The sequence below is a fragment of the Brienomyrus brachyistius genome, chromosome 14 (genome assembly GCF_023856365.1).
Source record: "Brienomyrus brachyistius isolate T26 chromosome 14, BBRACH_0.4, whole genome shotgun sequence".
In the NCBI taxonomy this organism is placed as follows: domain Eukaryota; kingdom Metazoa; phylum Chordata; class Actinopteri; order Osteoglossiformes; family Mormyridae; genus Brienomyrus; species Brienomyrus brachyistius.
In genome coordinates this window covers 19,645,844-19,668,660 of record NC_064546.1, presented here as the reverse complement: position 1 = coordinate 19,668,660, position 22,817 = coordinate 19,645,844, and the positions used below count along the sequence as shown (strand labels likewise).

At 40.3% G+C, this 22,817-nt stretch overlaps 2 protein-coding genes across 5 annotated transcripts; one reads left to right on the top strand and one right to left on the bottom strand.

Annotated features, from left to right (window-relative positions):
* Nucleotides 1–8,371: 8,371 nt before the first annotated feature.
* Nucleotides 8,372–14,634, bottom strand: LOC125708114 (gap junction alpha-1 protein-like). The gene is made up of 2 exons (XM_048975635.1): nt 14,381–14,634; nt 8,372–12,080 (listed from the first exon to the last, which is right to left on the bottom strand). Exon 2 carries the CDS (start codon nt 12,077–12,079, stop codon nt 10,937–10,939), a length of 1,143 nt encoding a protein of 380 aa, XP_048831592.1. The 5' UTR covers nt 12,080; nt 14,381–14,634; the 3' UTR covers nt 8,372–10,936.
* Nucleotides 14,635–18,666: 4,032 nt separating this feature from the next.
* dusp23b (dual specificity phosphatase 23b) lies at nt 18,667–22,395 on the top strand. Of its 4 annotated transcripts, XM_048974029.1 has the most exons (4): nt 18,692–18,726; nt 19,881–19,945; nt 20,070–20,342; nt 21,656–22,395. In XM_048974029.1, the coding sequence occupies exons 2-4, from the start codon at nt 19,934–19,936 to the stop codon at nt 21,839–21,841; spliced, it is 471 nt and encodes a 156-aa protein (XP_048829986.1). In that variant the 5' UTR covers nt 18,692–18,726; nt 19,881–19,933; the 3' UTR covers nt 21,842–22,395. The 4 variants fall into 4 exon arrangements, with proteins under 4 accessions (XP_048829988.1, XP_048829986.1, XP_048829987.1 ...); XM_048974031.1 differs by lacking the exon at nt 19,881–19,945 and having other exon boundaries at nt 18,667–18,726; XM_048974030.1 differs by lacking the exons at nt 18,692–18,726; nt 19,881–19,945 and adding an exon at nt 18,759–19,223.
* Nucleotides 22,396–22,817: the final 422 nt, after the last annotated feature.

The following is a 22,817-nucleotide window of genomic DNA, read 5'->3' as shown; positions in this document are numbered from 1 at the left end:
CATACAGACACAGTAATGGTTCACATGTGACACAGCATATACAGGTATGAAACACAGACGGACAACTGAGGACTTAGCTATTAAAATACACAATAGCGCCCATTTAAAATCTGTGTTTCAGCCTAATGTTGGTAACTACTGTTTTATGTGTTTTCCTCATTATGTTATAGCTTGCTCTCTTTGTAAGTGTATTATTTAAATCAAATTTGGAAGTACTCTACACAGAAAAAGCAAAGCCTATGATTAAATACAAAGCTTAGTCTAGACAGGTAACACAAACACGTAATATTCACAATACTCATTGTTAACCAAGAGAAAAGCATCATAAACTATAGAAGTAAAGATGGTTGAAAGCAATATCGTACCTTTTATGATTAAATAATGGACTGCCACAAGTATCCAGTTACATTTTTGAGATGCCAGTGGAGCAGAAACTGGGCTGACAACTGCAGCACTACATCAAAAGATATCAAAGGGCATTTTAAATGGCTGTAATTAGCACAGTGTCATGCTACAGGGGCAAAAAACCACGCCGGCATATTTCAGCAGTTCTGTTACGGCACTGTCATTATACTCAGGTGCATGAAAGCCTGCCCTTTTAAATATTGCATTCTGCAGTTCGTGAGCTATTTTCATCTACTAACCAGGACCACACAACTTCAGCGGAAATATGTCACGTGTTACAATGAATCACGATGATTAAACAATATGTGTTATACCACCAAACCCCTTACACAAATCAAAATGCTTAGTGAAGCTGGGGCTGGGGCCTATAATTACTTACCCATTGTTATCTTACTTGATTGCTTGATTAAAATTACTTGTTCGTAGAAATAATGCAGCTTGTGTTCTTGATAGGATTGCATTGGTACAAGAGAACAAACTAAGCTGCTATGTTTACAGATGCAGTAGCCGTGAATTGACGGCATGTATTTCATTGATCCATAAGGTGGCACTGCAGAGCAAGAACTGCTAATATCGAGAATAGTCCTACTACAAAATTTGGCCATGATTCTATGATTTTAATCTTCTTTGTCCAGAGTCGCGTAATATAAGCATATGTATTTTATGTGCTAAAGCAGATGCATCAGTTGTTAGCTGATGGATGAGAATAAATTCGTCATTCTTCTTCGTGTTGGAACTTATAAATAATGTTTTAAATGATTTAATTCTAAATCTCACTACTTTCCAGTAAGATTTTAAGTTTTTGTGATCTCGACCGGCACGTATCCTACGTGTCTAAGTACTCTGTGCACATTGTGATATAACCTTCTACCGGTTAGTGCATTTACTGATCACTGTATATATTTGCATTGACAGTTGTGTGATATTCCCTTGCCAACAAACATCTTGCCATCTTTGCCCGTTCATCAGATATACCGGTTATAATTTCCCGTATGGCATGGGCGTCGCCGCCATTGAATCACGTTTCATTAATTTGTGTCCCCCACCACACATTCAAAATATTTCTGACGCCCCTGCCATATGGTATTATTTTTTAATATGGCGCCATAACCCAGCATAGCTGAAATGACAGCTGTGATTGTGTGTATAATGTAACAAAAATATTTTTTTACTGTTTAATTCATTCTTTCTTTAAATATATTTGTACTATATTTAAAATTCACAATGCCGTGCATATTAATTTCTATCTGGAATCTATGTGGCGGTTATAATGTAATATGTGCATATAATAATAATAAATGTATTGTGTGACAGGCCTGGAATAATAAAAAAAATGCAGATGGAAACTGTTTCTAGTTTCTGTTTTATCAAACTACGAACTACTACCAAGTGTTATGAGGGGCTGCAGCCATAAACCAGGGCCGCTCTGTGTCCAGAGAAAAGAGTGTTTTTGCTGTGTTAAACCAAACAAAATCAAACAAAACCAAACAAAACAGCAAACAGTTGAAATAACAAGATTTTCTATGGCGACTCAAACACAGAATCATGACGTAAAATGACGTCATCTCCTAATTTTTCTACCCATCTAATTCATTCTGATGCCCTTTTATTGTTTTGTCACAGCTTACACACAAAGTATCTCTGCTTATACTATGATTGTTACTATAATTTCACTGAATTCAATTGCATGGTAGGTAATGATATTTTTCAGCCTTTTACCACACGGGAAATTTACCATGAGTTTAACTTTTTTTCCTTTCAGGGGATGAGGAATCTAGGCACAAAAACATTCCTTCCCATGGCTGGGTAACGGCTTGGGGGGGAGTTTGCACCCAACAGACACTGCTGCCCCAACCTTAGAATTAACAGATGTCTGATCCACACAGCTGGCCAACTCAACTAGCCCAACTACTGCAAAAAAAAGGATGGGGGTGGATGTGGGGGGTGTCCAAAATTCTGCATTTTAGTTTTGACTTCAAAATGCAAAAAAAGAGAGACCTAAAATGATACATATAAGTATGATAGTTATAATTTTTCTGATTTCTTGCTAAACCGAGCATCAGTTTCTTATTTGTGAAATTTCGGGGTTGCTTTGGTCGTAACCTCAGCATATACTGGTAAATCAGTCTAAAAAGCATCATCTTCCAGCTTCAAGATTCACTTCAGTAGTTCAGTGTCATCACGTACGAAAGCACAATTAGACTGGGCACACAATGAGATTGGGTTTCAGATGACCTTTGACCCTTCAAAGAAACCATGCCATGAGAGTGACTAATCCGAATCAGCTGTTTTCTGTTTGATGTCACTGAAAGATATCAGAATAATCAATGGATTAGTTGTTGATCCATCACCAATTATCCATCTGCTTATCCTGCTCATTTCATTCAGTTGAATTCATTGCAGTGGTTTGCGCTGTTACCTCACACCCCTGGGACCAGGGTTTAAGGCTCTGGCAGGTTTCCATAAATTTGCATGTTCTCTTCATGTCGTCGTGGGGTTTCCTTGGATACTCTGGTTTCCCCCCCACAGTCCAAAAACATGCTGAGGCTAATTGGATTTACCAACTTGTCTGTTGGTGTACATCCATAGTGACTGATGTGTGGATGTGCACTAGATGGGTTAGCACACCATCCTAGGTTGTTCCCTGCCTTGCACCCCTAGCCAGAATAGGCTCCGGACCCCCACACCCCCCCCCCCCCGACCCTGAATAGAACAAGCGGTTCCAGAAAATGGATGGATGGATAGTTGTGACCAGCTTTCATATTGCATAGATGTTATGGGTGAAACCTGGACTATGAAGAAGAGAGAAGCTGCTCTGGTCTGCAGACTCGCAGGTATGTATCCAGACCAAAATATGACCACTTGTGAGTCCTTGTCTATCCGAAGAATGGTTCATTCTCAAGAATAATCTGATATCATATAACTGAAGTTGCTTATTTAGCCTAATTTACTCAATAGCTTTGCTTTAAAAAAAATAAAAAATTTTGCAGGGTTGTTGGAGCCATCAGACAACAAGTCATCACTCTGAAAGCTTGATAGTCTTTTCCAGAGCTTTTATAATATGTAAAATGAAAGAAATAACTAGGATGAACATTAAGTATTTTTTTTTTCAAAAAAACAACACACTTAACAACATAACTTTGTCATTTTCTGGACACGGTTACACTCAGTGCTCATTTAATTACGCACGTAATAGAGAACACATTTTTGGACTTGCTAAAAGAAGAGATTGGTTATATTCACTTAGGCCATCATTTGGGCAAACAGTCTGTCTGAGGGAGACAGATTGCCAGAAAGTGAAATAATTTCCATTTCCTTCCAGACTTCAACTTCTTGAAAATTCCCCCCATGTACAAAACTTAAATTCTTTTTAAATCGTGGGCCGCGGTAACAATTGCATTTATAAAAGGTCTGACTCCTATACAGGTAAACACCATTGGCGTTTCCAAAACAATGGGGGTTAGATTATGAAACACCAGCAACGAAAATCTGACAATCAGTCATCCTATACAGTTCAAACATGAAGTCTAAAAACAGAAAATAAAGGCAGAGACGACTGGGATTGCAGAAAATGCATTTAAATGGGAGCAGAACGATTTCCTGCACCTCAGGAGTAAAATATGAAAGCGTGTAGCGCAAAAGGCAAAGAGGTTGTGGTTGTATGACACCTCAGCCAGAATAAATATTAGCGCATTGTTACCAAGCCTTGCTATGGTTACCGAACGCCATACTTTTGAATCACTTCTGGATCACGCACAAATAAATAAATGAGTTCTTTTTATGATTTATACTTTTGCGAAAGGCAACCATAACCTCATAGAGAAGTTAAATTTCAAAGATATTGCTGTAGATGAATCATTTTTTGAGAGCTATGTCCGAGCATGCCGCATTCAAGATGAAAAGTAATAATAATGGTTTGACGTTTATGACACATTGTTCTTGTTTATGGAAACATAAAATGCAAAATAAAACAAAATAATGCTAACCGAAGATAGTTAAAATCATTCATAAATGTAAAAAAAAATTTAGTTTCACATAAACACCCATTCATGGATCCATCCATCTTCCAAACACTTAAACAATACATGGTGGATATAATCCATTCCTGGAAAAACAGGCATCTTGCTCCTGGAATCTGGGCCCACACTTTTTGGTCACAAGTCACAAAATAGTGTCATTTCACACAAAGCCCATTAACAGGTTTAAATGGGAAATACGAATTCAGTTCACTTTAGCAATTTCATGCATAGAGGAGGTCTTCTGAAAGTGAGGCGTTTGCATCGAAGCAAATTAAAGGGGATAAAATTTGCATGGAGATTGTAAACAGTAGCACTTATATTCACGTGGAGGAACGTGACGAGGAAAACAACACTCTTCCCATCTGTGGATCGCTTCGCTGTGTAAGGGATCGATGATGGCCTCACATGACAGATATGACAGAAGGAAGAAGGTTTGCAGGACAGAGATGTTTATGTCCATCTGTAAATGTTAAGGCTAGTCAGCGAGCGAGTCTGGCGGAGTGCAGCAGGTCCTGGAGCATGTGCATCGTTCAGACTGTTGTTTTATAACAAACAAATCAGTCAAATGTCGGACATCTCGCGTGGCTGAGGACCTGGGCTAGCGGATCAGAAACGTCTGTAAATTCACAGCCCAGGAGGTGAACTGCTTCTGTACCTTAAAGTCAAGCACTAAAATTTAAACTAAAATTTGTAGTGCAGGTCCTGCTCCAGTACTGCTTACACTTACCTGGACATTCATTGGAAGCTCAGCCTAACTGCACACACGTCTAGTCGACTCCTTCAAAGCATGCATGTATGCGAGCTACCATGTGCCTCACTTGTACATCACTTCGGACAAAAGCGTCTGCTAAATGTATTAAATGCAAATATGAAACAGAAACCTGGAAGACGACCGGCCAAATTGGCTTAAAATGTATTACATGTTAGTCATGTTGGGTGACAAAATCCACTAAGCCAGGATTCGATATATTAACCAGCTTTTACCCTGATCTTACCATGTCAAGTAGCCATCATACCTGAATCAACAGCACTTTATCTTTATATACCTCTGTAGTATTAGGCATCATCTTAAAAATGCAGACAACTCTCTAAGAACAGAAATGTATAAATCTACCGGTAACACCCAGAAAATACAGATTATCTGTTAAAAAGATATGTGATAATAGTATTGCGCAATCCAAAACTTTTTGCGCCAGTGTGATACTCATCCGTTTGAAAGTGAAATATATTTTATTAAAGATAAATTATATAGAAAAAAAATTGGTTGCTGAAATTCTCTGTGCTCCGTAGATGTGGGCAGTATCATTCAAACACCTTTCCGAATTGCATTTATGTATCTCACAGATGCTTTTGTCTCAGTGAAATACAGGTGAGGAAAGCTTGGGGTCAATTGAGGTCGTACTGCATCTGTCAGAATCAGACCCTGCCCTGTTGTTTTCCTGCCTGGCCAGCAGGTGTCGCTGCTCACCCCTTTCCTAGAGTTATGACCCACACCTTCATCTTCTTATGATATGATTACTCTGCCATCCACAGGATTCAAACCCATTCACCCATACATGGGCACCAATCCCTAACCCAAGCTTTTTTAAAAGCCCCTCCCTGACAGCTGATTGGCTATTGGCTTCCATGTGACACATTAACATCCCACAATAGCCCAGAGAATTTTTCCAAAGTTTACTCTCAGAACTTCAAGACAATAAACATTTAAACTGCCCCATATTGTAGGCTATTTAATTTTTTTTTTTTTTATAAAACCATTAAATAATACCTGGGGTATTTATATGGCTCTTACCACTAAGATAAACACAACTTTTATTTTGCTGTTGCATAAAAACTTCAGATCAATTAGCAGCATATGAAAAGACATGGTCCACATGTGGCCAGCAGAATTTACCCCAGACATATGTTATTATTTATCTTTACAAAAATGTTAAATCACAAACAAAAAACAGCTTTGTTACATTTTTCCATGTTATTCAATGTTACTTGGACAGCTTGTTTGAGTTCCATTACATTTACAGGTGGTAAGCTAGAGATTAACTGTGAAACAGTAACATTTAAATAGGCTGAAGGCAGCATTTTGAAGTTCGGTTTCTGCTTTTTGCAGAAAATAACTAATAAATGTAGCGTGACCTAAGTCTTCATGACTATGAATCCCTGTTATTCTGCTCTCCACAGGAGTTGGTCTGTACCCCAGAGGCTAATTTTCACACTGAAACAAACAGACATGTAATAAAACCAAGGAAAGGTGTAGAGAAAAATTTTCACAGTGGTCCTTTGATGAAAAGTTCACAGTTTCTATAAAGCATATGTAGCTAAAGTAAAACAAGCTTGTTGTCGGCATGCATTATTTTACGCTCCTGAAACCAAAACAGTGTTGTGGCAGTCGTATAACTTTAATATAACAGAATTCTGCAGTACGACAACAAAGAGGAGCAGCAATAGCAATAATTTCATTTACGTTTCTTCACAAGAATACATCTTTCAAGTAACTTAAATATTATTTTATTAAGCTTTGTTTTAAATTCCCTCAAACTTAAATGATGCCTGAATTCTTTATTAAACTAGTTTCACATTAATGTGTTAACATTTATAACACAATTCCCAAATGTTACTTTGCCTTCTCACAGACAGTATATTTTTTCCAAGTTGTTGGAGCCTCATAAATTAAGGGAGATTAAAATGTAGATCATCATGGAGATAAAACATTGCCTTTCGTTATGGGAAAACTCTTTTCATATTTTCTAGAGACACATTTGGTGTTACGGCCAACGATTTCAGCCAGGGTGGATTTTATCCAGAACACAATAACAAAACAACATGGCTAAAGCTGTTAGAACTCTGGGTTCATTAGTGTATCTCTCCAATCAATAGCAGGGGTGGGAAATTTTATCCTCAAATGACCAGTGTGTATGCAGGTTTTTTGGGAAAATCTTTAGCTCATCCATTCAAACCCAGGCGTGAGAACTCTTTAGCCAATCAATCCTCTAATTAATCAAATTAGGGAGTTGCAGTGAAAATCCGCATAAACAGTGGCCCTTTCTGGATAAGATCGATAAGATTACCTGATCTACATCAAATTAATATCTGCAAGAAAAACTGTTTGTTTGTGTAGGGAGTTAGGAAGGATATTAAAAAGCTGTTATAACCAAAAATTCTGCTTTACATTCATTCAGACCTGATTCACTTTTTTTTATAAGTGAGATCAATTGCTTATAACAACAGATTGAAAGCCAGGTGCTTTAAGTGATGTTAATAGCTAGAATCCCTATGTTACATGCAGAGGTCAGCTAATTTTACACACTGCATGTACTATAGTAGACAGCGTACACTGAACTTTGCCTCACAAAATGACATAAACTTAATACATCACCAAAGGCTTAATCTGGAAAGCTATAAAAACATAGATCTCAATCACATAAAATCTTTTATCAGTTTTTAATTATTATCAATAAATGCAGCACCGCTGCAATGAGTTGGCGCCCTACTGTAAGTTCTTTCCTGCCTTGGGATAGGCTCTGGACCCCCCATGATTCTGCATAGGACATTGGATGGATGGATGGATGGATGGATGGATGGATGGATGGATGGATGGATGGAAATATGGCTCATAATTGCTAAGGATATAACACTGTCACAAAGAATTTTGGCTGAAGAGTTTTAAATGTAAAATAAATCTCAAATGCCTGCATTGACTCATGTACTGACTTTCCAACGAAACATCATCCAAATGAACCAAAGTTAGGGTTAGTAGAGCAAACATTTTTTTTGATGGTTAATAAAACATATACGTATAATTTAGAATCAGTTTTATTAGCCAAGTATTCATGCACACAAAGAATATGACACGGTGTATTTGTTCCCAATACAGAATTAAAACAAAACAAAACAAACAAAAACCAAACTAAGCTAAAACAAAAACTAAAGTTAAAGGGATAAGGATGATAAGCAAGGATATTATATATTATAAAGATGTATAAATGTGTAGTAAAGTGCAGAGGTGCAGTAGCCGGAGGTAGTGTTGGTCAGGTATTGAGCTGTGCAAATGCTTGGGGGGAAGATGCTGTTTTTGTGTCTTGATGCGGTGGTTCTGGAAGACCGGAACGTCCCCCTCAGGGGAGAATTTTGAGTTTGTGGCCAGGGTGGGAGGGGTCAGCGATGATCTTGCCAGCTCGCTTTTTTTGTACTTGAGGTGTGCGGTGAATCAGTGGGGGTGAAGTGAATGACCTTCTCTGCTTCTCAGATGATGCTGAGCTGAACCAACCGTGAGGGAGGACATGAGAACTGATTCTCAGCTGTATAGACCGGGACCAGCATTGTCTGTGGATGGTCAAGCTGCCACAGCAATAACATCCCCTGTTCTTGACTATGCAGTCAATGATGATCTTCCACTTAAGGACCTTGGAGATAATAGTTCCAAAGAATTTGAATGACTCCACAGTAGTCGATGGGGAGGGATTTCCAGAGGTACACAACCTTCTCCACTATCTTCATGGTGGTGAGCTCCAGGTAGTTGATGTTCCACCAGAACGCAGCTAAGCCACTGTATTCGGACTTGTCACTGTTCTAGATCAGTCCTCTCATGGAGATGTCATTTGCAAAATTCAGGATCTTAACAGAGGAGTTAGTAGTGGTGCAGCCTTATAATAATCCCAGTGCTGTGCATTTCAGATCCAGAAGCTACAAATCCAGACCAAGATTTTGTTTCAACCAACCAGCTGAGTTCTCTGTGACTGTGACTCTTTATGCTCAACTGGTTGGTAGAAGCAAACTCTTGTTCTGGATTTGTAGCTTCTGGGCCTGAAATGCCCAACACTGAGTAATCCTGTGCCGTGGATCAGGTTATCTTCCCAACTTTATATGCTGCCTCCATTCTGATAGGAAGCTGATGATGATTCACAGGCACAGAGATTCTGGCAGGGACAGTGGGGTGAGCTCGGAGCGGGGGAACTCCGGGACAACTGTGTGAAATGTCAAACTGACGTCTACAAGCAGAGCTCTGCTATAGTTTCCCTGATGGTCCAGATGTTGAAGGATGAAACGCAGGCTAAGGCTGACCGCATCAGCTGACCCGTAAGCCCTGTGTGTGAACTGCAGGGGGGTCCAGTAAGGGGGTCTCAAAGTTTTTTGAGGTGAGCAACCACAAGTCTTCAAAAAACTATTATAACTACAGCAGTCACTGTACCTGACCTGTAGTGAATGATGTTCGGCTTTAAACAGCATAACTGACTTACCAAGTGTCTTTCCTTCTCATTGGTATTTTCCCTAAATACAAAGTCAAAATTAAAGACATTTTCTCCCTTGTTTCATTTCTTTTATAATCAACATTGCACCTTATGCTCCGGAAGGTTGTTTTGAGACCTCCCCTAAGCTCACAATAAAAGCTAACTAAACGTTCTATTGGGAGAGCGTCAATAGGCTCGCAGACCTTTTATTTGTCCTGTCAGCTTGTTACTATATTGTTTCCCCAGTTTATGGTGCTCTAATAGCCTTACCCTCAGGGCCACGTGAAACAATTCCAACAGACTCCAAGCCAGAGGTAATTCACTACCATTTACACACAAATCCCTGCATAATCCCATCCAAAGCTACCAGGCGCGAAACCCATTGGCAACAGAAATATGTTAATAGTTTAATTACTGAAAGGAAAACAAGGTGTGGCTTTTATTTTAGCGATGCATGGACCAGTTAAAAGTCTTTGCACACACTGGGATTTTCTACATTTGCATGTTACTCATTTGACGTTTACTAAAAATACACTTAGTATTTTTAAATTTAAATAAATTTAAAACAAATATTAAATAAATTTACAATATGTTCACCATTTGAGTACCATTATTAGCAAGAAAATATCATATATTTCATTAATCAAAGTTACCTCCTCTAGCAGCTATAACAGCAGAGAAAATTTGAGACATTCTTTCTACAAGGGACATTAAATACTGCTGTTTCATGGGATGAAAGAGTACAAGATATTTGGATGGAGATGAAAGAAACTAGTGCATTTAAAGTTCAGGACAGCATAGAATTTGAGTATGCCATCAAAGCACAACCGTTTAATAGGATGTCAGGCATGCACTGTTACACACTCATTCCATGTTATAAAGGAAATTGTCAATGTAATTAGACTTTCATTTTCGTTTATAGTTGTTCACTCAACTTTCCAACGCTTAGCAAGAATAAAAGAACATCAGCAGTTAGTGAAATAAATGGAAAAGTAGTGAAAACCTGTGGTGTGCAAAAACTTTTCACTGGTAGCGTATGTAGCTTAGTGTTGCTAGATGAAATGAAGAAAAAACAAACGTAAAACGTCACGTCGCTAAAAGCGTCGTACTGCAATTTTAGCTCCTTCGTCGCTTGTGCTTAAAATATTTGTCAGACATTCTTAACTCTTCAAGTCATCAACATCGTATTAAGTCACTGACATTTATTATTCGGGAAAGCTATTAGGAATGCTGAACATCCCCCAAGGACATTCCGATGTGAAAACCAAGACTTAACATTGGGTCTGGCTAAACGTCGAGGTCGTCCGGTCTAGCCCGGCTGCTAATGCTAACGCGGCTAGTCTGGCTGAGCGGACGAGGTTCCAGAAGACCGAGAGGCTGCAGCTCAGGGCTCATTCTCAGCTTCGTTTCATTGTGGCTCAGGTTCTCTGAGTTCTCGAAAGCCCGGGCGTGGGAATTGGAAATGGTGCTGCCGTTCTGACCCAGCCGGCTTTGCTCGGCACTGTAGTTAGCCCAGTTCTGCTTGCTAGCTTGCGTATTGTAGTTACGGCACGAGTTCGCCTTGTCCCCGATAGCCAGCTTGTACCCTGGCGGAGGAATGGGAGCCGCGATCGAAAAGCAACCATTGCAGGTAGCGTACTTGGAAGAGGACAAGTCCTTGGGGTTGGGGCTTATGTGGCCGCTGGTGAAGAAGTAGCTTTTGGTCATCTTTGTTTGATCCTTAATTCTTTTGAAGAAGATGTACGTCAGCTCGATCACATTCAGAAGAAGAGATGCGAGGGACACGACCAGCATGAAGACGATGAAGACCGTTTTCTCGGTGGGTCGAGATAGAAAGCAGTCAACTTTGTGGGGGCAGGGCCACCTCTCACATGTATAAACAGCATCCAGACTGAACCCATACACGTACCACTGTATGAGCAGGAAGCCAACCTCGAAAATAGATTTGAAAACGATGCTCACGATGTATGTGCACAAGAGGGCACCCTTCATCTTGACCCTACCGTGCTCCTTCAGCCCATACTTGAACTTCTTCAGCTTGATGGCCTTCAGAGGGAGGTCCACGTCCACACCCTCATCTTGAAGCACTTTCAATTCCTCCTCTTTCTTCCTCAGCTTCTCCTCCTTGTGCATCAGGTAGAAAATGTGACCGAGGTAGAGAAGCGTGGGCGAGGAGACAAAGATGATCTGCAGCACCCAGAAGCGCACGTGCGAGATGGGGAAGGACTTGTCATAACAGACGTTCTCACAGCCAGGCTGCTGGGTGTTGCACTTGAAGGCCGACTGCTCGTCGCCCCACGCAGACTCCACCGCGGTGCCCAGGACCAGGATGCGGAAGATGAAGAGCACCGACAGCCAGACCTTTCCTCCTGCCGTAGAGTAAGCCTGGACCTTGTCAAGCAGTCTTCCCAAAGCGCTCCAGTCACCCATTCTGCATCACAGTTAGACAGAAAACAGCATGTCTAAGTCTTGGTTTGGTTAAAAAAAAAAGATCTTGCAGAACTTCTGCAAGAGAACCGAGACTCCAGACTTGAAGATGTGACAAAACAGGATTCTTATACTTAAGTCAATGTGTGCCAATCTGTTCCTCAGGGACCTACAGACAGTCCATGATTTTTGCTCTGGGAGCTGAGAGGGAGCAAAAATGTGGACTGTCTGGTAGGGCGCTCGAAGGGAGCAAAAGCATGGACCGACTGTGGGTGCCCTTAGCCCAGATTGGGAAACACTGTCTTAAGCAACAATAAATGATAGTTTCAGAATGAAGTTCTGCAGGGTCAACTTTAGAATTTGATCCTTAGGGGGGCTCAGCTCCCAGAAGGCCACCCCTTCTCCCCTGGGTCCCCATTAGGAAATGCGTTAAGGGGGGAATCGGAGATGAATTGAAAATATGGGAGAAATGGCTAAATGATGTTAGAAAACTTAATTTTTCAGGGGGTCTAAGACAAAATTAGGGGGGCTAATAAATAGGATGTAGAACCACCTATGGACTTCATGTTATTTATTGTTTTTAACTGTCGATACAGCCAATTAGCACACCTATGTCAGGCTGGATAGGCAAGTCTGCTTCTTAGCAATAGACTACTGTATTCAGTCTCCTGCCATAAATACAAAGACTAAGGGTGATTATACAAAGGGGAACTTTTTGAGCATGCTTGTTGGGCAATGTTGTTCAGGCACTTTCTCATTGACGATGAACAACAAATTTCCTTTGAAAAACTTTGATTGGCAATGGGAAACTTCTCCCGATCATTCCGGATGCAGATGAGCGGCCCTGTGTCTCACCTGGATGGCAGTTGCCCAGCAACACTGCTCAGAATGCCACCCTGTACCATCACCATAAGAGTACCTGGCTTCTGTTCAGAAAGTGCATCACATTTGTTTTTTTTTCTCTCCATTTTCTGGTAATAGAAAAGGAATTGCGGTCATTCTTTCCTTGTAATCTCATTTAAGAAAGTGGCTTAGAACATTCTGCTGGAGATATTTGTTCTGACAGGCACTAATAATGCGGCACATTTAATAATGAGGGCGGCCTGGTGACTCAGGGGGTACATTTAGGTGAAATGCCCCTAGTGTGTGTCCTGCGATGGACTGGCATCCTGCCCAGGATGTACCGCTGCCTGGACAGATTTCAAATCCTCCAGACCCTGACCAGGGAAAGATGGAAGGATTTTTACGACAAGTCACATCCAAAACGTTTGTGATATCAGAGTCCGTCTTGTAATTACACGTCTACTGTAATTACCTGCCTGAAAAAATAAGCACTTTGAAACAGAAACTCTATGGAACGTAAAAGACCACAGGTGACTGGAAAATACTGAAGATAAGTATGATATAAATGTTTAGGACTGTTTATAAAGAATCAATAACATTCAGCTTATCCAGCATTTAAAAGTAACTGTTTAAAAACTCATAAATGTGTGCCACCTCAACTAAACAGATCAATGACAAATGGAGCCTCACAACTAGTCAAAATTAACACCATGAAACATAACGTTAACCTTATTCTGTTTTTTTTTCCATTATTTATTTCCATCACACGAAAGAGGTATATAATCCATATTATGTATTTATCCACACAGCAAATTACAATGTTGCGATCCGAAATTCTGCTGCATATATAACATCAGGACTTTTAACATGTATTTATACAAAACGTAACTTTTAACATTCCCAGTTATAAAACAGCTAAAATGTAACGAACGTTTTAATAGTGACATTATGCATTTACTGAGATCCTTAGAGATAAATGCCTCACAAATACATTTTGAAGAATGCGAATAAAAAATATCTATTACGAGGAACCAAAGAAGTGTGCTACGTAGTAGGCTACGTAAACATTAAACCTTTATCAAACTTTTCAAATATTCAAAATGCACTGCAATTAATCTGCGACTGTTTCCAGTCAGACCGTTTCCACATTACAACATGTACAAAACTATTATCTGAACAACAAACTGTATTTAACAAGAAAAATAATAACAATACACTTGCTAATCTCGGTAACGTACAGCAACACGAGGTTCAAAACCTCATTACTGGATTTTACGTTTAATTACTAGAATGCGTACCTGCGCAAAAAAAAAAAAAAACTTTAAAACATAAAAAACATTTTTCCTATATAATCATCGCATAAAACTACACATTTAATGTAAGAATCATTTCCATACACGTGTTCCTAAGAACAACAGTTTCAATCATGCATTGTTCTGTAACGTTATGTTTTTACTTTACCTGGAAATCCCGCTGAGACGAGGTAACAGCCCTGGAGAATCTCAAAAATATCCGCCGGTCTTCTCTTTCAAATCAGTGTCAGGGACTCGGGGCTAACTTGTCAGAATTACGACACCCTTGAAATAGGTTGGAAAAAAGAGAAAAAACTTCAGTCACCTGATACTTGACGTGGATTAACTGCTGGACCTCTGGTTTTTCAAACTTTTTAAGTTACTGAAGCCGGCAAAGAGTCACATTTACATCTATAATTTACAATGAAATCGCTGTGTTTCAAAACATATGTGTATATTTTTAAATAAAGTGACCGTTTTCCTTCATTAATCGGAAATACCGCGTACCTTGACGGGGATATTAGTTTTGTCTGCACAAATTAATAATGTTATCTTTGAAGAGCAAGAGTATGTGAAACTATATCGCCACCTGCTGCATATATTCAGAATTTTTCATATTTAAGCGTTTATTATGTTGGTAAATGAGAAGTTTGCGTATACAAAATAAATTTTGAATCAGGGGTCAACACCGTGACCAATTCTGACGGTCATTTTAAACATTTTTTTTTAACCACCGACATGTCACCCTGGGCCCTGCAAAATAGGCTTGCCCATCTGAAAATGGGGTCCCCCACAGTAAGATTTGCTATTTGTTATTTTGCTATTTTTGGGGCCCCAGTAAAGTGCTGGGCCCTCTGAATCTGCTAGTATATGCCCCCCCTCCCCCCAACACCCCTGACTGCACATAGCGAATTCACTGGGTCACTTGCTCAGTAATAAGGTATCGATTCACTACTTAACTTTAACATTTAACATTAGAAGACGTATGTGTGGTTAGTTATCTGCATCTATAAAAGGTATTTCAGTTCTGGGGGTTCCTGAGCTGCGGAAAGAATTTCTACACTGAGTACAATACAGCTAAAGTAGCCTAATATCAGAACCTGCAGGCATGTTGTAACAAACCAGTGTGTCAAGTCTTTGCCATAACAGTTTACAGATATAACAAAATATGTACGGTACTAAAATATGTTTCATATAATACTACAAACATGTGCTATATCTGAATTGTGCCAAAAACAAAACACGTGTTGCTGAACTTCAGAGATTGTTGTCTTGTTAATTTGGGGCGTTTGTTATTAACGCGATAGAATAAGTGATGTTTTACTAGGCTAAGAATTCAAAAGAGGACACCTACAAGCAAGAGTGCATCGTTTACTTTGCATTAAGTATTGCTGGTGTGTGCCAGGAAGCAAGAATAGCAGACGAATGCAAAGAAGCAGGTGTGAAGATTTCAATTAATCTTAATCTGTCATCACTGCTTCTTCAGCACCCACTTACTGGTACATCCAAATAAGGCAAGAGACAGTGGGACAGGGGACGGCATGGTGGTGCAGTGGTTAGCACTGTTGCCTCACACCTCTGGGACCCGGGTTCGAGTCTCCGCCTGGGTCACATGTGTGTGGAGTTTGCATGTTCTCCCCATGTCATCATGGGGTTTCCTCCAGGTACTCCGGTTTCCCCCCACAGTCCAAAAACATGCTGAGGCTAATTGGAGTTGCTAAATTGCCCATAGGTGTGCATGTGTGAGTGAATGGTGTGTGAGTGTGTCCTGCGATGGGCTGGACCCCCATCCTGGGTTGTTCCATGCCTCGTGCCCATTGCTTCCGGGATAGGTTCCGAACCCCCCGCGACCCAGTAGGATAAGCGGTTTAGAAAATGGATGGATGGATGGACAGACACTGGGAGAGAATATTGCAGGGGACAGTTATTCCTTTTCATCCTCCTGCTATATATAGACTTTTCTCCAAATCTATTACAAAGCTTATGAAAATTGTAGATTTCTAAAATTCCAGATAAAATGAAATAATTCTTTGCACAGAATGTAAAAGTTTGAGGAAAGTATGCAAATCATTTTGTTTGGCCTACTGGTGGCACCTGTTTTTGCAAGAGCGATTTTAACCGAATGTTTTTGATTTTCCACCATCGTGCTTCGGGGCTGGGATGAGGGCTGTCTTCCTTGATTTTTATCAAAGGATTTCGTTCTTCACATAACTTCCTGGATCACCCATATGGTCTTAGGTAAATTTGCGGCAGAGGGCAGCATTAATTTTGCAAAGCAATGATGTCACCCTTGGTACCCACCATGCACCATGCACCATGCACTATGCACGTCAGTTTTTCTTATGATGCATGTGAGTGCTGCTGGTGGCCAGTGAAAAGACACACTAGCTCCAAACCAGTTACCCTCGGATTCACTATGACTTCCTGAGGTCCTGTATTCCCTTAAGAATTCCTTTATTCAGTGATAATTCCGGGAAGGTAGTGAGAGTGAGCTCATTTAACTATATTATTCATTTCAATTTTATCCATCTTTTGGGACTTTATATGAAGGCAAAATAATACTTTATTAAAATATTTATTATTGGAAAGAATTCAGAAACATTCTCCACTTTAAGTTTGTAGAGTAATGTTTATAAATCTAAATTAATTAAACAAATGTTTAAACAGAATTAAGTGGCATTTAAAATTAATTGGAGAGTCCTTGTTTTTGCTTGTTTGTTTTGGTGCTATGGAGATAATATGCAGTTTCATTGGGGTGGCCTTTCTGAATTAATATCAATCGCTTGGAAAAGTAATACAGAAGCTCATGTCACATAACGTAGTTACGATAAACATGCCACACTGATGACAGACCATCGTAGTCCCTTTTATGAAACCCACAGACCACCAACACTCAAACACTGCAGAGAGTTACAGCCAAGGACTTTGCATTTGATTTCCCTGCCTTGAAAAACATCATTAATAATTCCTGAAGGATTGGTCTTAACAACAAAAAACAAAACGAAAGCACATTTCAAAGTAAATCTCAACCAAAACAAAACCTCTTGACCTCTTAGTTAAATAGGCTGAAAAAAAATCCATTATCTTTACACGCATAAGCAGATTTCCATTTTGTCACATGCATCATTTCAGAGAATTTGGGCTTTTTTTTTGCTGGAAGAGAATTTCGGTAGATTTCAGAGGCATCCTAAGCTGTGCCAATGGTAAATGAGACTGATAATATACAGTTATAACATATATTATAACATATAACAGGAAAAATATTCATGTTTTAGCCACTGTGTTTCAAAGCTGATTGCATTATGTGCTCTACAATGACATACTAAAGGTTTTAATAAATAATAATAATAATAATTGATACTTTATTAATCCCCGTGGGGAAATTGTCTTTTTTACGCCTCCCTCAACTTGGTGGAGTAAGTTGTCCGTGAAGAGCTGCCACCCGTTGGACACTATTGTTGCAATAAAATAAGCTCTTTGTACCCATAACATTGTGAGGGAATTACAAGGGCGTGAGACGCTGGATGGTTACCCTCAGCAATATCAAGTTAACCTTCCACCTCCTCATCTCAGCCACTCTGGACTGTAACAGGAACGTGATGAGTACGATTAGCTTATGGCTTCAGAGCGGACCTGCATTCAGAGGGAAGTATTTAAATTAACCCTGATGATCTCCCAAGTCCAAGAATCCATGATAGCGAGACCTGCTGGAGCACATAATTTATTTTACAAACCTCTTCAGCAGCTATAGAGAAAGGTTTGTGTGAAGGTCCAGGCTTGGACTGTAAGTCTTCACTGAAGCTATGATCAAACGTGTGAATGTGTTTCTGCTGATCTTGATTGTTGTCCTGTAGTTACACACGCTGCAATGGGTTCCCCAATAATGTCCTTCATGAAGACAATCCTCATCAAAAAGATCTTCAGGACCAGGGACAGCAGTCCATTACCGTCACACCTGTGGGACATTTCGATATTATATGGTCTTAACCAGTACATGATCACAGTGGATCAAAATGTATTTTTAAAATTGTTTTATTACCCCATTCTCATATTTTCACAGTCATGCGTATATAAAGATATCAAGCCACGTGACTTCTCATTTGTATTATAAGAATTAAAGAACAGCTCATTGAAAAAAATTCGGGTTTTTATTTATTTATTTTATTTTGTGCATGTGCTGTTTACAGTTTTTAGCAGCAGGACTGTAGAGAAGCTATGAAAATCCCTTATTGTGTTCTTTTTAGAATTGCGCGTTACGTGAGTATTTTCCGATAAGGTAATTTCTTTCTTTAAAAATACTAAGCAATAAAACCTTCTGTTGTATTTGTGTGAAGTTGTACGACCAAATACCCTGGGGCGTTTTTCGTAGACCACAATGCCAAGCGGCCACGTGCTGGCAGACTTTGACCAATAACAGAACTCCACGTCACGTAGAGGGACAATTCTCATAGAAATAATATTATAGATCGGCAACCGCAAGGGTCAACGCTGTCGGCACTGAAAACGTGCAATTCGGTATATGATGAATGTTTCTTTATAGATTTTTCTTTCTTTGTATCGATATGCGAATTTTATTAACTGACGAACAACGTAAAGATTACTAGCTAGTCTTACATGTAAATATAGATCATTTATTTCATAACTACTTTGATGCTTAAATGCTGCCGGCAATTGTATTAAGTTTGCTGGTTGAGAATACACACATGGAAGCACCCTTTTCCATGTAATACGCAATCAGTATCACTTTCACATGTGCATTTCTGGGTGTCCGGGGAACAACAAATGGGAAAATATAAGCGCTACTCTTTCATTTAATTTGTATTAGGATAATTAGGCAATGCAAGTCTTTGGGGAGCCTGGGTGCAGTGACTGCCATTTTTATCTCTTCAAAATCACATCGGGGTTTTCTAGCATGTTTCTAATTTCTGGGGGGCGACTAGATCAGTACTGCTCTTGTTTTCGCTCTGATTACCTGTTCAACTTCGGAAGCCGGTAGGAGGGCGAGATTCAAGGTAAAGAAACTAAAGAATACACTGGGATTGCTAAAGGTTAATTAGTCATTCGGTGTTCAACTCAACATAGAAAATAATCAAATTAGTGTATGCTAAGTTAGCCACTCTTTGAGTTGTTGTATGTATCAGTGTTTTACTACGGCCAGTGTTAACTTGCAATCGATATGCGTCCTGATTTATAATAAATATTGAAAAACCAGTATATCTGAGTAGCAATTTAAAAGCTGAAGACAGACCTTTAGACATGAAATGCTCATTATAATCTTGCTTCAGTCTTTATAATACTACATGCATTTTTTTAAATATTAGCATTTTCAGATACCCCGGTTTAGGCATATTGATCCAAGGGAGGCGGAAGTTTTAGTCTGCCGGCAGGGTTGGGGAGGTGGGGTGCCGATATTCTAACAGGTGCTGTGCTCTGAACTGCCCCCCTGCCACGGATTGCTTCCCCTGACGTAATAGTGAAAATTAGCTGACTACCAATTACTTTTGGTGCGAGAGATTCCCGGAACTTCAGAGAGAGGTTGGATGTCTGTATTTTAAAATACCTGAACAAGCTGATGTCAAGATACTGAAGGGCTTTGCTGTGGGCATATTAGTTCGGCACCCTTATGCATCCTTGTTGGCAGTCATGGGAGACTTCTTGGAAATTTGTAGACATAAAGAACTAGACATTGAAGAGAGGACCCGCAACATGGATTTCATGAGTCATGACTTGCTATGTGAGCATTCCTTACAGGCATTTATATTGTCACTTGTTTTTGAAGATGAACAAAACAAGTTTGTAAAACACACAAGGAAACCTGCAGGGATTAATGTATCGTCTCCTCCCTTGAACTGTTGCAGGAAATGGCATCCGGCCCTCCGTCAAACTTCTCCTGGGTGGAGCCAGGGAAGCTGGCTGGACTGGCGATGCCCCGCATGCCAGCCCATTATCAGTACCTGCTGGACAACGGCATCCAGCACCTGATCAGCCTTTCGGAGAGGAAACCTCCCTATCATGACACCTGCCCAACGTTAACGTTACATCACATCAAAATAGACGACTTTTGCCCGCCTAGGGATGACCAGATCGATAGGTTCCTGTCCATCGTTGAGGATGCTAACTCCAAGGGACAGGTAAGCACGATTTCTTACCGTTATTGGGCAAATAAGTTGCCTATGCCCTATATCAGGGATAAGCGATCTTACCCAGAAAGGGCCGCTGTTTATGCGGGTTTTTGCTGCAGCTCCCTAATTAGATCACTAATTAGAGGACTGATTGGCTGAAGAGTCCTCACACCTGGGTTTGAACAGCTGACCTAAAGGTTACCCTGTAACAATGCATTATATAATAATGCCGCACTTTGTAATGACTCGACAAAATCAGTCACATAATGAAATGTTATTACATAATGCGTTGTCCCACATCATGGAACAGCATATTATGTAATAACTCTACAGAATTTTACAAATATATAAACTACATCATAATTTTATATTGCACTGTTACCCTATTATTATCATAATTTTTTATCATCATTTGATTAGTTACATTTTGTAGAGTTATTACCATAGTGTGGTGTTATTATATAATGTGTTGTTACATTGTTACATTTCCCAAAAACATGCACAAAGAGTCCTTGAGGGTAAGATTGCCCACACCTTCCCTATATCCATCTTCCATTGTGTTAAAAGAACACTGAACCTGAGGGTGAAATCGGGACAGAATCTTCCACCCTGACCCCTCCCTGCACTGCAGACTGGCGGCATAAGCCTGGGTTTGTCAGCCTCCTGCCGCAGACACCCCACCCTGAGACTAGGCGAATAAGCGGTCACCACATGCAGCAATATAATCCCTGCATCAGCAAAACAAACATCAGGCTTAAGCAAGGCCCAGTCATGTATTTTTCCGCGAGAGTTATCGGGAAGGCCTTGCCATTATTGGTAGCGTGCTACAAAATTTGGGTCTCGTTCTTGGCGTTGTACCTTAACGTAACGCCTGAACGTTTGAGGATTTTATTTGCACCAATATTTTTCAAGAATGGAAAAATCAGGCATTTAGCGCAATAGTTGTGGTTGCATGATTTGTCTCAGCTGGTCGTCTAAAAACCCTAATTGGTTAAGAGCTCCTCAGCTGAACATCTGCATAACTTCTGGCATCTGGGTCTGAAAAACACTGCTTTATTTAAAAGTAAAGCATGACTGTTATGCACAATTAGCAATGCCCAGGAGGTGTAGGCAGGCAGTTGACCTTTGCCCTCCGATGGTTAATTTTTCCCATAATCCTAAGGCATTTGTGTTGCTCAGCTGGCTTTTCACTGCTTGTGCTGTGTGCCGCGCATTTTTATATATTTTTTTTCTATATATGCATAGAAAAACAGCACTGGGAGCTTTTTCAGTGCTCAGCAGGTTCACAGGACTTGCTAACAAAGTCACCATCCTTGCCTCAGGGTGTGGCCGTCCACTGTCTGCATGGCTACGGGAGAACCGGGACCATGCTGGCCTGCTACCTGGTGAAGAAGAAGAAGATCAGCGGCGTGGAGGCCATCAACGAGATCCGGCGGCTACGTCGCGGGTCCATCGAGACCCACGAGCAGGAGAAAGCCGTGGTGCAGTTTCACAGCCGCAGCAAATAGAGGGCGGGACGGACATGGCCGAGTGAGTATGGGGAGCCTTGAAGCCAGTACACTGTGTGTCTCCAGCTTCTCATGTCCGGCTCATGTGATCCCATGTTCTCCAGTTATATATAGCAACGTATCCATGGAGACTGTCGTACTGGAATTCATCACAGAAGATATATTTTTCCTTTGCTCCAGAAGTTCTCCTTCACAGGCTTGACTGTGATTTTAACCTTTAATTACGGGTAGTGGTTTTTCTGTCAGTTATAATTAGGTCTTTGTACATATTTTTTTATGTTTAACTGGGACTGATCACCTGTTAAGTACTGCCGGGTTCCTACAAAGACAATTTGTAATATGATTATGGATTGTTTATATTGCTTGCGAATGTGCATTATCAGAAGGATATGCAAAAACTGCCTTTGATTGGTGTGTCATATACTGGGTTATACGGTAAGATCAGGTTCCCAGGCCTGGTTTTCCTTTGTGATATGAACCTCTTTTTCAGGATTACCAGACAGACATTGTAGAAATATGACAACATGTTTGTTCATAAACTTCCATAAATGGTAGCAAGTGCTTTGTCCTGAAAATAATTTCTCACCATTCCTAAACCTGAAGTAGAAGTCACACAAGTCTTGTTTCTTGTCCTTGTAAGCGGAGAGATCAGGGAACACCATGAAAGGAGCCCTGTAACAAATTATAGGAAGTTCCTCGTTGGGATGCTGCATGGTTAGTCCTGACATTGGGGAGGCATTGGGGTTGTCTGGCAGGGCGTTTCTGTGGCAACGGTACAGGGGTTAAAGCGGCGCTCGAGCACCGCATGTGATCTACAGTGTCCTGAAGCAGTCTGCAAACCAGCTATGTGGTCATGTGCACTAAATGGCCCCTTTTGTAATAACCTCCATAGTCATTGCTTGTTAGTAAGATATCTCTTCAAGCACCAACCAAAATGTTGGCATACAAAACTGCTGTGTGTTGCTGAATGGAAGGA